Source organism: Gouania willdenowi, chromosome 21 (assembly GCF_900634775.1).
Source record: "Gouania willdenowi chromosome 21, fGouWil2.1, whole genome shotgun sequence".
Lineage (NCBI taxonomy): Eukaryota > Metazoa > Chordata > Actinopteri > Blenniiformes > Gobiesocidae > Gouania > Gouania willdenowi.
Window position 1 is genome coordinate 4,487,725 of NC_041064.1, and position 14,739 is coordinate 4,502,463.

General features: G+C 39.9%; 1 protein-coding gene across 1 annotated transcript in view; it reads left to right on the forward strand.

Moving 5' to 3' along the window:
- LOC114454820 (fibronectin-like) overlaps window positions 1-14,739 on the forward strand; it is a 52,397-nt gene that overhangs the window by 13,168 nt on the left and 24,490 nt on the right. Inside the window, exons 10-18 of the mRNA XM_028435599.1 lie at window positions 894-1,049; window positions 1,327-1,455; window positions 2,669-2,812; window positions 6,404-6,525; window positions 7,394-7,562; window positions 7,712-7,897; window positions 8,003-8,221; window positions 8,367-8,561; window positions 14,422-14,700. Coding sequence (XP_028291400.1) covers window positions 894-1,049; window positions 1,327-1,455; window positions 2,669-2,812; window positions 6,404-6,525; window positions 7,394-7,562; window positions 7,712-7,897; window positions 8,003-8,221; window positions 8,367-8,561; window positions 14,422-14,700 — 1,599 coding nt within the window. The remainder of the gene's footprint in view (window positions 1-893; window positions 1,050-1,326; window positions 1,456-2,668; window positions 2,813-6,403; window positions 6,526-7,393; window positions 7,563-7,711; window positions 7,898-8,002; window positions 8,222-8,366; window positions 8,562-14,421; window positions 14,701-14,739) is intronic.

The window sequence follows — 14,739 nt, forward strand, 5'->3', positions numbered from 1 at the left end:
ATAAAACCATCACTGACCAGGTATGGCAGCTGGTTAGCTGTTCCATGACTTTAATACTTTACCTACAGGCCATTTCAACATAGCCTTGCCTGCAAGATGGATTCTCTTCACAAATACCAGAATCCATCTCGTGCTGTTCCTGCCTTTGCCTTTCGAACCCGAACCAAAACGGTTTGAACCAATCACGAGGCAGCGTTGTGGTTTAGGGCGGGATATCCTGGTGTGACGAAGACAGAAGCGTCAAAAGCAAAACTGGTTCATGAGCAGTTGCGGGAAGAGGAACTAGCTGGGCTACCGCTATTAGCATAGCTACAAATCAAAACAGGAGGATGGTTAACGTGCTCTTAACTCACATACCCGGGTTGCAAAAACAGCAAAAGTCACTCAACGACATAACAACCATCATTACTGTCCTAAAAGAGAGCTTTCACCAGCGGAGCCTTGTTGTTGTTGTAGCAGCATCTCTGCGGCGCATGCCGATGACGACATCATCATTTGTTACCGTGTGATTGGCCAAAACAAATCATGGTGGACAGGCGCTTGGCCCAATCAGCTTCAAGCATTCTGTTCATGTCCCTCCCTGGGTTAGGGGACACAGACACAGATCAATGTGAAGAACTGGAGTTAGAGGGAGGGGCTACACATCAATCTGGCTTTTGCCAGGTTAATTTCAACAATAATTACCAACTTTTCAGATTTTTGCACAGCTCCACCTTCAAGGTATTAAAGACTAACTTCAAACAGCTGTTTTCTACGTTGTATTCAGTCTTTCTTTCCTATAGAGTCTAGACACACACAGGTGTGTTTTGTTTAACTTTCTATTCACGCTCTACAGTGACTTTACAAATATTAACTATCAGAGTGTATCTAAAGTTGTCCTTGGTGTTTTCCAGCCCATGAAGAAGTTTGCACTTCTAGCGAGGGTGTGATGTACCGCGTGGGCGACCAGTGGGACAAACGCCATGACGTCCTGGGTCACATGATGAGGTGTACCTGTGTGGGCAACGGCAGAGGAGAATGGAGCTGTGTGGCGTACTCCCAACTGAAAGGTAGGGGTGACAATTGACGACTCATTTTAGCGTTCCCCGAGTGAAGAGGTCAAAGGTCACTGTGTAACACCATCTCTCAGCTAGCAAAAAAGGTCAACAGGAAATCTGCGCACCTGCAACTTATTTAGAGCTTTAGCTCCACCTGCAGGGTTTACACAAAGGAAAGATTATGGAAACATGCTCACACACACACACACACAGTATGGCAAAAACACTGCATTATAGTAGCAGTACACGTGTTTTTTTTACGCTGATGAAGCTGTTGTGTACTCCACAGACCAGTGTAGTGTGGATGGGTTGACGTATGAAGTGAATCAGACGTTCACCAAACAACACGAGGAAGGATACCTGATGAACTGCAGCTGCTTTGGACAGGGGCGTGGCCGCTGGAAGTGTGACGCCATCGGTGGGTTCAGACAAAATCACACACTTTCACAGCTTCCTTCTCGTTCTGGCTTGTTAGCGGATGTTTTTTTTGAGCTGTTGAGGAACAATTGTCAATATTCTTGATTTGCGCCGACGTGTACTTTTTGATTAGCTTCAAAACACTGTCACAAATTAACCTGCTGCATGTTTTTTTTCCATTTATATTCCACCTTAAATCGATTTAACAATATTGTTTTGATTTGGTATCAAGTGATAGTTGAGTGTTGCTTTTGTTCACATTTCAATTTCTCTCTTGTCTTCAAGCAAACTTTAGTTTGAAAGACAACATTTAAAAGCGAGACCAGGGTGCTATATAGGTTAGCTTACATGTTAGCTAGCATGTAGAGCTCGGAAGCGGGTATTGGACATGATACCGAGATGCGTACCAACGATGTCACTTTTCTCACAGCCTCAACCAATTAGATTTGATTTATCAATGATGCAGTTTGGTTGTATACGTTTCGTGCAGTGGTTCCCAAACTGGGTACCGCACCCCCCCGAAGGAGGGGCGGGGGTCATCAAGCATGAAAAATATGTATTTTTAAAATTTCTTTACACTCAAACAACTTTATTATAACTGTTTTAAAATATGTGATTACACAGCTTTAATGCGTTTTTTGAAGAGGAATCACAATTTTACCATTTTTCAATATAGATAGCATTTTTACTCATTTTGTTTACATTTTGTTGCGATTGGGGGGCCCAAAAAAAATGTATTCTTTAAAAGGGGGGTCGCATCAGAGAGTTTGGGAACCACTGGGTTAGTGAAAGTGATAATGAAAGTTTAATTAGTATGCGACTTGGACAGCAGTACGCATTATTTTGTAAATGATACAGCTCCGCCTATGGAGGCGGAGTCACATAGAGTTTGTCGGCATTTTTGCCTTTCTCAGACATGCCGAGAGGTCCTTAATCGACCTGTTAGCATAGCTTGTTAGCTTACTGACTCACACCTATCCAGCACACACTAAAAATAACGAGATTGTTTGCATTCCCATTATGTAACGATGTTGCTGCTCTACCCTTAGAATACTGTGTTATCTTTTTACTTTTGTTTGGACTGTGAAAGCTTTTAAAAATAGCCCTGTGTATTTCAGAAACAAGTTTGCTTTGGAAAAATCCCTCAGAGCAGCAGCTGCAGCTTGTAAAAAAGAATCTTTGTAATGAAACATCTTGTGCTCCAAACTCTCCAGACCAGTGCCAGGAGCCAGAGACCAGAGTTTTCTATCAGATCGGAGAGTCCTGGGACAAAGTCATCCACGGAATCATGTACAAGTGCTACTGTTATGGGAACGGTGTTGGAGAGCTGAGCTGTGAGCCCCAGCAGTCTTACCCTGGTAAGAGTTAACCATAACTACCAGTACACACCCATTCTGTGTGTCACACTCATTCTTTGTTGCATCTCTTGTGGACAGAACAAATTGTAGCGACTCCAGCGCTCACAGTGAGAAACGTTAGTTTAAGTCACCTGGGAAATGGGGCCCTTGACTTTGATGTGAAACAGGCCGAGAGGGGAGGGGTGTGATTTCCTCTTTTACAAGTGCGGCCCCCCAATTTGAGCTTTTGTTCCTGCCCGCATGGGGTACATCGCTGTGTTTCTACAGCTGCACACACACACACAGACACACACACACACACAGATAGGCTGTTTCTTTTAACCGTATACTTACTTTGAATGATGTTGTGTTTTTTTTATTTATCATGTTTTGTGCTTTTTCACTACTTTTTGTTTTCGCCTTTGCCTTCAAAGCTCTACATGCTGTGCCTCGTATGAAATTCCTAGAGAGGTTTTCTGTTTGGTCCTATTCTGTATGGCATTTCCTTCACCTGAAAGTGAGAATGAAACTCAGTTGTGTAGATGTAGGGTTTGTTGAGAGTAAAAGCATAGAATTCTGTCACAGTTGCCACGGTTACATTATATTTTTTAATTCAGAATTGATTATTTGGAAATAAATGATTCGTAATTAAAGTGTTCTGCTTTGTTTTTACATGGAAATAGTCATTCTGAATTGAGGTTTACATGGAAAACAGGTGTATTTGGCTTTATTTAATTCCGCTTTAGGTCTGGGAGTTGGGAAGGGTTCTCATTATCATCTATTGGGAAAAAACACAAAACAAACCTTTTCACTTTTATTTTTATACTTGTATATGTATATATATATTACAGTTATATATTTTCATTTGCATTATATCTATATTTTCTAAGGCTTTTAGTAAATAAATAGTCTTGGCTCAAGTCCAACACTTGCTTTGGGTGGCCATCTTGGATTATGTGCTCACCCATATGTGCGCAGAATGAGCGGAATTAATTTAAGCAGAATGAACATATTCAAGATCAAGGAATTATGCCATTTGGAATTTAAATCAGAATAAACCAGCCACTTAATTCAGATTTAAGTTTAATTTGGAACGGTCATTTTTATTCTAAATTAAGTGTTTACAAGGTTATCAAAGAGGATTTAACTTTTATTCTGAATTAAGGCACTCATGTAAACATAGCCAATGACACATGATTTATTGAGAGTAAAAGCATTGAATTCTGTCACGGTGTTGGCGTGTATGATTGCGTATTAAAATTCTTCTGCAGGTTCATCAGGAACAATCCAAAGTGTTCCTTATTTGTGTTGTTTGTGAAGCAGGTTGATGGCACATATAAAATGTAGGGCAGTATTCCTCCATAATTGGTCGTAATAGCAACCAGCTGTGAACTTGTGTGTGTGTGTGTGTGTTTATGTGTGCCTGAGCTCACAAACTCGAGCCAGTGAAGATTTAAGGGGCCAGTGTGAGCCAGATCCAGACTTGAACTCAGTCGGTTTATCGCGTTGCCAAACCATAAAAGGTAAAAAAGATGAAAAAGCCTTTGTAATGTGTTCAACGTTGGCACAACGTTTCTGATAAGATCCCCTAAAAATGTCTTTCCTGTCTGCTGTGCAGTGTTTACGTCTCCTACGCTGAGGTGCAATTCAGTCCTTTGTCGCTATCCAAGCATCACGTCCTTATCAGCCCCTTGGTTTTTTTTTTTCGGGGGGGTTGTCTGTTAACATGCAGAATGTATCAATGTTGTGTCTAAAGCTAGTGAAGATGGATGTGCAGCTACTTCCCACGTTTGATACCCGAGTCAACCAGTGGCCTATGGCTGTGTAATTGGTCCCAGATTGTTTTTGAGGTTTGTGTATGTGCACTGGGAGACTTTACGGTTAACCGAGCCACTTGCTCAGAAACTTTGATTGGAAGCTTTGCTATTTGGAAACGCGGTTAGGAAACCTCAGCTCTTTATAGAAGCTACTAGTTTCTACCAGTGCAGCTTCTGTCAGAAATGTGTTCGCCACATGACGCGTGTTTACATTAAAGATGACTCGATACCCTTCTTAGATTTTCAAAGCCATTCTAGATCCCTGGCTATTCTTCTTTTTCTTTTCATCTTTATTCTTTCAGCCTGTAGAAAAGAGAATGAGAATGTGTGTTTTGAGAATGTAAAAAGCTGTAAATCTCTTCGTCCTTCCTTTATTTGCAGTGTTGCAGATGCATTTGATGAAGAGGATGTTTTAAACTTTAGATTTTAAAAAGCAGAGGGAAATTCCTCCAGGCTCTCAGCAGTTGGAATGTAACAGGGGCTTGTGAGTTTCAACCCCCCCCGACTCATTCTATATTCTGCACAGGAACACAGTGATAGTGGCTACGTTTACGTTAATTCCCCTTTAATTCAGAATAAAATTAAATTCCTCTTTAAACACCTCATTCCGAATGAAAATGGCCATTCAGATTTATTCTTAAGTCCAAAATAATAGGCTGGTTAATTTGAATGATGCAACATTTTTATATAATAATAATTCCTAGATCTTGTATACGAAGAAGGTCTTTCCACTCCGTTACCTTTTTGTGCTAACGGAGTGGAATGGACAACATGAACGTTGGTGACATCACACACTGAGGCACAACTCAATGGTTCCTGTTGTAATGCCTTATGTCCTTCATTGCCTCTTTAAGAATTGACATCAAAAAGTTGTTCTCAGGTTTCCATGGATACGGTTGATGGTAACGGAGTGGAAAGGAAAAAGGAAAAGTGATGAAAATCATCACTCGAACCTGTGTACCTAATTCCGAATTTAAATGGCAATTCCAAATTGAACTTAAATCCGAATTAAGTGGCTGGTTTATTCATAATTCCAAATTGAATAATTCCTCGATCTTGTAAACGTTTAATTCTGCTTTAAATTAATTCCGGTCATTCTGCGCATGCTCGTCCTGACGCACTGGTGACGACATAATCTAAGATGGCCGCCCGAAGCAAGCGCTGAACTCGAGCCGAGAATATCAATTTAATAAAAGCCTGAGAAGACGCAGATAAAATACAAAGATTCGTGGACGGAAGCATAAATGTGGATATTCATGGATATATTACGCCCACATTTGGCACTTGCTGAAGATAGAGACAGAGCGTCTTCTGTCTCCTTCTCCTCAGCTGACCAAAGTCAACCACTATGTTATTGTCCAGCTGCTGCTTCAAAACTGCATTCAAAATAAAAGTGGTCTTCTATGTTGCAGCCGAAAAGATGGGATAACCACATTTGGTGTGTGGCTTTAGGTTATCAATATGTTGATGGAGTTCGAAAATGAGAAGAGCGCAATTATTTTTTACGGAGTTATTGCCCTTATTCCATTTTTCTTTATTCTGTTCGAGGTATCTTCAAAGTGGACAGCTTTCCTTAGAAACCGTTTAATATAGTTAGTAATTTTATATTCTGATGTGATAATATTTTCTTATGTATACATCTAAGTTCTTAGATTTAGGACATTTAGGAAAAGGTTGTGAGTTATAATGAGAACCATTCTGGTGGAGGATGTTGATGACTAAGCTTAAAATCTCCTCTTTATCAAGTGCATGATTGTCCTCACTCCTCTTTCTCTGATTGGTCCTTTACTAACAGGTGGTCAACGCCCAGTTCAGGTGATCATCACTGAGTCTGGAAACCAGCCCAACTCCCATCCCATCCAGTGGGACGCTCCATCGTCTGCACACATCACCCAGTACATCCTTAAATGGAGAACAGTGAGTTTTACAGCCTAATACAACAGTTGATACACATGGTAACAAATGTGTTGGAATAACACAATGATTGAGTATAAACAAATATCCTTGTTGGGAAATAACTGGCCCAGTTGCTCATTTAATCACCATTTAGTTTAAAACATTTTTTTATTCTCTGTCTACATAGGGGTAAGGGTGAAATTTTGATTAAAGGCACATTTGAGACGTTAAAAATCATGGAATTTAAAGTTTTTCACTCAATATTCCATATTAACTGTGCTGAATTCTTACTAATTTTTGTTTAACATGGGGTTGAATGATGTAATCTTGTCCATTCCACTAAAAAAGGTAACGGAGTGGAGCTACGGTTTCTGTTTTAATACCTAATGTCCATCATTGCCTTTTTAAAAATTGTTATTAAAAAGTTGTTCTGGGGTTTCCATGGATACGATTGATGATAACGGAGTGGAAAGTAAAAAGAAAAGTGCTGAAAATTGTCAAACGAATCTACATTACAAAAAAAAAAACAATTGGATCTAAAAAGCTAGGATTTTTCTGCTTTATTAAGCAATACACACTTGATATTTTAGTGGGTAATTTTTTTCCTTAAAACAACATTTTAAAAAGAATCAGACCCAAACGTATTTTATTCCCAAATGTGCTCCTAATGAAAATTTCTGCCATATTGCTTTGGATGGTAACACATAAACACACCCACTAGAGTGATATGTTAAATTCAGACAACCTGACATCAACGTCAACTGCCAGTCTTCTTCAGAGGTGTCTGCTGATTGTTCTCATGTTTTCTTGACTTCCGCTAAATAATTATGTGGTTTGACGATGAGATCGGTGTCATTTCCTGCGTTTCTTGCTTGTTCCGTTTTTGCAGAAATACACCAACAACCCGTGGAGGGAGGTGATGATTCCTGGACATCTCAACTCTTACACCATCTCTGGTCTGAAACCAGGCATCACCTACGAAGGTCAGCTGATCAGCGTACTGCGTTTCGGACGCAAAGAGATCACACGCTTTGATTTCACCACCACTTACGGATCCTGTGAGTAGAAATTTAAACGTGTAACACTGAAACTAGACCGTAATATATTATGTTTTATCTGGGAATTGAGGTATTTTTCTCTCTTTATATTGGTTATTTTTAAGCTTTTAGTCATTACTCTGAATTGTTGATCTCTGTTTCACCTGCAGTGGCTACAACTCAAGGTGAAACCACCATTCTTCCTCCTGTGGTCGACATTTCCGAGTCTGTGACTGAAATCACGTCGAGTAGCTTTGTCGTTTCCTGGGTTTCTGCTTCAGACACAGTCTCTGGTTTCAGAGTCGAGTATGAACTCACTGAGCAGGGCCAGAGCTCTGGTCAGGCTGTTGTGTTGGGTAAGGAGAGGATTTTCAACAGATAAGAAACGCCACAAGAACCCTGAACTGTCTGCAAAGTGTTGACGTGACACTCTTTTCTTGTCTTTTCTTGTCTTTTCTTAGATCTGCCTCGTTCTACAACTTCAGTGAATATTGAGGAGCTTCTTCCTGGGAGGAAATACACAGTTAACGTGTATGAGGTCACAGACGAGGGGGAAAACAACCTCATCCTGACTACTTCACAAACAACAGCACCTGATGCTCCTAAAGAGCACGAAGTGGAAGATGTTGGAGAAAGTTCTATTGTGATCACGTGGGAAAAGCCTCTGGCTCCCATCACTGGTATGTTACACCATTATATTCGTCTCGGTATTTGTCTTTTTCTTTCTTTTCTCCGAGGAAATCCTACTTGTTATGCATGAACAGCTGCTATAATAATCTCACTGGTGTTTGAACTTGCATCAGCCTAACTCCACGCGTGTCTCAGGTTACCGTGTCGTGTACACGCCGTCCATCGAAGGCGAGAGCACAGAGCTCACCCTCCCTGACACGGCCACGTCTGTGACCCTCAGTGACCTTCTGCCTGGAAAGATGTACAACATCAGCATCTACGCCGTGGAGGACAGCCTGGAGAGTGAGCCTATCTTTGTGCAGGTCAACACATCTGGAGACCCACTGCCTGGTAAATCAGCTTTTTACGTTAATGGTTACGTGTGACACGAGAGAAAGTGGGCTCCAGATATTCTTCAGTAGGTTTCTGTTAAGCATCTCTACGTATTACCGTATTTTCCGGGCTTTTGAACGCACCGCTGTATTGGCCGCATTCCAATAATTTTGCCATTTTCCAAGAAAAAGTCACAAACAGTAACACATATGCTGCATTCTATTGGCTGAGGGTGCCCTTTAAATGACTCGGCCAATCAGAACGGGCTGGTAGGCAGGCTGCAATAGACCCATTAATAGCCCATGTCACTAGGCTGGAGGCAAAAACAGGAAACGCCGCTGGCTAAAGCATAGATCTATATAAACACTAGATGACGCAAGCGGGATTCGCCAGCGTAGCTTACGGCGGCCATCTTACCTCAGACAACTGACGTTCTGACATTCTGACGCGCTCTACGGTAGCTGTAGGAAGGTGAGTGATCAGCTTCAGCAAAAATACCCGTAACTCGATAGAATATTGGCGGATTTACAAATGGTTTGCCTTGTTACAAACCTTATTATACGTAGGTATGACATAGGATGCTTGTACTGTATATGTTAAATTTGCCACTTGCCATTTGAAAATTGGTTGAAAATTGAGCCAGTTAGGGTTATTTAAATAGTACATGCACCATTGACATCGACGTAATGAGCAGGGCCATCTGTCTGAGGTAAGATGGCTGCCACGTTGCTACATCGCTCCCCAACAGCGCTGGTAAGTCATCTAGTGTTTATACAGTGTATATATGGTGGTTTGCCTCCAGGCCAAGCCCCGCCCATCAAAATATGTCACAATGTTTACAAACAATCAAAGGATTGATACGCCCATTTGGTTTAATGGAGATTTCTGTGTATTTCCACGTATTCTGATGAGTTTCAACTGATGAATTTTCATTTACGCATGAAGTCTCCTCGTCACTGCTCTACGTCTGCATATCCGTGCATTCCGTTTATTATTTCCTGCTATTAAAAACTAGCTGAGATATCTTACCTTATATTTTTATACGCTCTTTCCACCGTAAATGCATACGTGTGCACAGCTACCCACTCTACAAACTTCAATATATTATCAGTATTTTATTTATTTATTCTGTTTTTATTCAGAATGGCAAATTTCCATCACATACATTATTCACAATAATAGTCATACATACAAACTATAGATATAGTTCAATTCAGGCAATTTTGTCCATACTGTCCTTCCGGTTTTTTTTTTTTTTTTTTTAACATATCATACAACAGTATAGTCAAAAACAATGAGAAACAGAACATAACTGGGAAGCGCACTCATAACAACACATTCTCATACAAAAACAGGGATGAATCAGATCAGATTGGCTTCACATACTTAGTCCATTTGCTCCAGACCTGGTAGAATTTGTCTTTTTCAACTCTGAGGGATGAGGATATGTTCTCCATCACAATAATGCCATGGATGATTTCTATCCATTCCTCAATGGTGGGAACATCTGTCTTTAACCGTTCCCTGGTGATGGCTTTCTTGCTGGCTACCAACAGTACCACCTGCAGCTTTTCATCCCTCATGTTCTATGTAGCAAAAATACATTTTCACACATTCAAATGGAATGTTCAGCAAACATCTTATTTGAGGCACAGAAAATAAAAACAAATATTCAACAGATGTAGGACGTCTGCTGTCACTCGCTCCTACGCAATTTTCCTCCACTCGGACGGCGTTCTGCATCCTGTAATTAAAGCTGTGAGTGCTTTCCCTTTTCCTATATTTTCCAAAGCTTGTTTTTGAACATTCAGTTCACCTTGATGTTCAGTGGATGTTACAGTACAGTCATTCCACTGTAATATTCTGCTCCCCGACACCCGCTTTCACACGTGTGCGACTGAAAAATACACACATAGAGCCAAGGGCACCCTCAACTTTAAAGAAAAAAATAGCGCCCTGTACGCTGAAAAATACGGTAATTAAATGCACATTTAATTACTTATATATATATATATATATATATATATATATATTACATTGTCTGCACATGTTGTTGAAGGTTAACACTGCAAGAAGTGCAATCTTTTATAGCAATGCGTGTTTTGTTATTGCAATTAAATACCGGTAAATGAATTTATTTTATTGTATAATTGTGACCATCACCAGCCCTCCCTAAGGAATGGTAAGAACTTTATTATAGGGAGGATATAAAAACTGAGGGCAGTGTTGCACCTAGGTGAGGGGGGAGGGAACAGGGAAGAGGGAGTCAGGGTAGGACATGGAAAGAGTGGGGAAGAGGTGACTGCTTTAAAGTGAGAGTGAGATGTGATGTTATAGTTGTGTATATTGTGCTTATTGTGTTGTGAAATCCATTCAGCCATTCTGGTGACACGTGATAAGCTTAGGTATAATGGTGGTGGCTGTGACTAGAGGGAAGGAGTGAGTGGTAATACCTAAAACTGGTATTTGGGATCAACGTGTCAAAGGTTAAGCCCAGTACGAGTTTATCCCACAGACCAAGACATGCCAGTTCATCCATGACCAAAGTTTGTGCAAGATCCAAGTCTGTGAACTAGGGCTGAACGATTTTGGAAAATAATCTAATTGCGATTTTTTTCCTCAAAATTACGATTGCAATTTAAGATGCAATTCTTTTTTCAAGGTCCTCTTGTCATGTGTTTTTCAATGAACACAAGCAATAAATCAATCTGTTTCATAATAAACTATTTCAGATTTACTTAAAGGCACGCCATGGACTTTGTGACCCATATGAGTTATTTTAAATGATTCCTCAGGCCAATATACAGCGCTTGACAGTATCAATGCTCAGATTGGGGATGCCCTCTTGAAATACCACCCAAGTAAGTTTGGAGAGATGGACCGTCTTTGGCCATGTCATGTTATCTGATGAATGCCTGGAGAACGTATCACTTTATGGCAGTCACGTGACCACAGGCTCTGATGTACTCGTTAGGCTAAGGCTTTTGTTGGTTTTTTTTCCACCTGTTCGACACCCTGATCATGGCCGAGGCATGAAAAAGTGTGAAACTGCTTCTGAGGAGGCTAAAAAGACCCGGCTGCCTCTGCCGACCCGCCTTCCGCCCGGTGCCGGGTTGCCCGTCCCCCGTCCGCCCCGACCCCAACCGCCATGCCGACCCCCAGTGAAGTGGGCCGACGACAACGGCGAGGCCAGGGAGTAAGAGGGGAGCGCCGGGCGGCTGAGAGAGGAGGACGGCAGCGGCCGCTCCTATAAATGAATAAATAAATGAATAAATAAAGTTCAGCCCTTGTGATTAGAAAATCGCGTTTTATGATATTGCAAATGCAATTAGTCGTTCAGCCCTACTGCGAACCCAGGAGCCACCCCGGGCCTGAAGAGGCCTCCTGGCCAGCAGAAAAATACTGTACCTTTTATATTAACAGAAATAAAATGGTTCACCTGAGGTAAAATGTTAGTCTTTTTAATGAGAATCATGTGATGTTTCTAAGCCGTTCCCATGATTATAAGCTCAAATAAGCCTGACTTGTTTCCTTTACCCCTAAGGCGCTATTCAGCTCCAACCTGCAAACACTTTTTTTACGCCTATTTCTGCCATTTGTGTAAAAGTTTCCAACTGTCGACGCTTGAGCTTAGAAGTCGTTTTTCCAGTGGAAAGTGAAGTCATTGTGTCCATAGCTGTTGGACTCTTCTTCTGCTCGTCTGAACGTCTGCAAAGCTCTGCCAGCTCCAGCAGATGTTGTAAAAAGTGTCTCTGGATAGTTTTTGAAGCACACATGGGGTCTTTGTCTCGCTGTGGTACATTTGCTCTGAGATGAATTAGTCTGACTTTGTGGCAGGTATTTGTATAACATGTCCGTGGATAACTGTAAGTCTGAACATCGACCGCATGGGAATAAACGTTTAATAATACACAAGTTTTTATAGTTTCTAGGCGTGTCCCAATTGAATATTATCAAAAATAAGTCCAATATTAGCAAAAAATGAATACAAAATCTAGTCAGATGATATTACTACTTGAATTGTAATTTAAGAAATATAATTTGTTTTTATTGGTTTTGAGGGAATAATTTTTCAGGGTCTTGTAATTTATTTATTATTATTTATTTTATTCATATGGTCAAGTTAAACTAGTGGTTATTTTGCACTTTAATAATATATGTTTTTGTTTAGTTATTGGATTCATTTACGCTATTTTTCAGAGTATTTTAATTTATTTTATTCATTTGTAGATCATTCTCATGTTTAAGTTAAACTAGGGGTTATTTTGTACTTAAAACATTTTTATTTTTAATCATTGGATTTATTGATGCTATTTTTCAGGGTCTTCTAAATTATTTTTAATGTATTTCATGCAGTTGTAGAATATTTTTTTTATGTTTAAGTTAAACTAGTGGTTATATTGCACTTTAAAATATATGTTTTTGTTTAATTATTGGATTTATTGATGCTATTTTTCAGACAAATCTAATTTATTTTATTCATTTGTAGATCATTCTCATGTTTAAGTTAAACTAGGGGTTATTTTGCACTTTAAAATATATGTTTTTGTTTAATTATTGGATTTATTGATGCTATTTTTCAGAGTATTCTGATTTATTTTTACCAGTAATTCATTTTGCACTTTTTGTTGCACTTTAAAAATATAATTCCTCTCAATGCATTAAATGTCATTATTGAACCTTGCACAGTATTTATGGGAGTGTTAAATGCCTCTTCCTGTGAGTTAGTGTTTTTTTTTTATTTATGCCTGTACGCAGGAATTTGTAGCCATTAGATATATTTTAGAGATTCTGTATTTTTGGATATAAATCACAGATAATGGGATATTTTCACACATTTTTCCATGCACCCACTGGGGAGTGTTAAAAAGTGATATTCCAGCTTTCCACTCAGAAATGGCTGGTTCTTCAAAACGTAGAAAGAATGAATTAGTGGCCCTCCAGGACCTAGAAAAACACCTATGGTTTACAGGTTCTCCCTTTGCATACTGTATGTGGATTTACTTCTCAGTCAAAAATATGGACACTTAATCTCTCAGATTGCTGGATTCAGTCCCAGGAGTGAGTGCGTGCGTGCGTATTTCTCTCTGTGTACCGTGTATTGCTGACCTATTGTAGTAGATATGTGAATATAGACGATAAGATGATGAATTGAGCATCGGAAACTCTTGTTAACATATTGGTTTTCTTTACGGTGACCATACGTCCAGTTTATGTCCTCTTTTCACGTGTTGTCTGGGGATATTCTACAAATTAATGAAAATGTGGGATCTTGAACGCATCTCGGGGAACGCATTCATTTAAATGAACGTAACTCCGCTAATATTTGCTCTATTGGAGAAATTCCACCAGTTTCTGAAAGCTAAATAGTTGCTGTTTAAAGCCAATATGGTTCATTATGGTTATTTTGCTCACACGTGACGGAATCATTGACGATGCCACTTTGTTTTGACAAAATCGTCACACGAGGAAAAGAGAAAGAGGAGGAAAGTCCAAGAGAAATAAAGAGAGATTAAATTTCATTGAAAAAGTTATTTATTCAAGTGTATATTTAATGATTATTTGTTGTTCTGTAAGCCTTGAGTTTTTTGTTATAGTTTTAATGTCTAGGAGGAGATGTTTCTCATATTGTTTCAATGATTGAGAGATTTTTAGCCAGTATACAGAATGAGATTTTTCGAGGATAGATTATTATGATCTATAATAAAGAGAGAGAAATGTATTTTTAAACCTAAAAGTATTTATTTATTATATTGTATTTTGCCGTTACAAGGTAGATTCAAGAAAAAGTCGAGTACTTTGAGTATGAAGAGGTCGGCCCAAGTGGTTATCCTACCATAATTGTTAATGAAATGCTTTGTAAAACCTTCTTCCACAGATGAAGTGGCCTCCCCCACTGACCTGCAGTTCTTTGAGGTGACTGACAGAAAGGTGGTACTGACCTGGACAGGCCCAGCTGGTCCTTTCACTGATTACCAGGTGACGGTGGTGACTGTGGACGAGTCCGTCTCCCCTCAGGAGGAGATGAATCTGCCCGTCAGTCAGAACTCCTACATTGAGGTGAAACACCTGCAGCCTGGCACGTTGTATCGCTTTAACATCTACACCATCCACAATGGAGAGAAAAGTATTCCTCTTGTTGGCGAGCAAACCACCAGTGAGTACGACACACGCTGTGAAATGTGTGTGTGTGAGG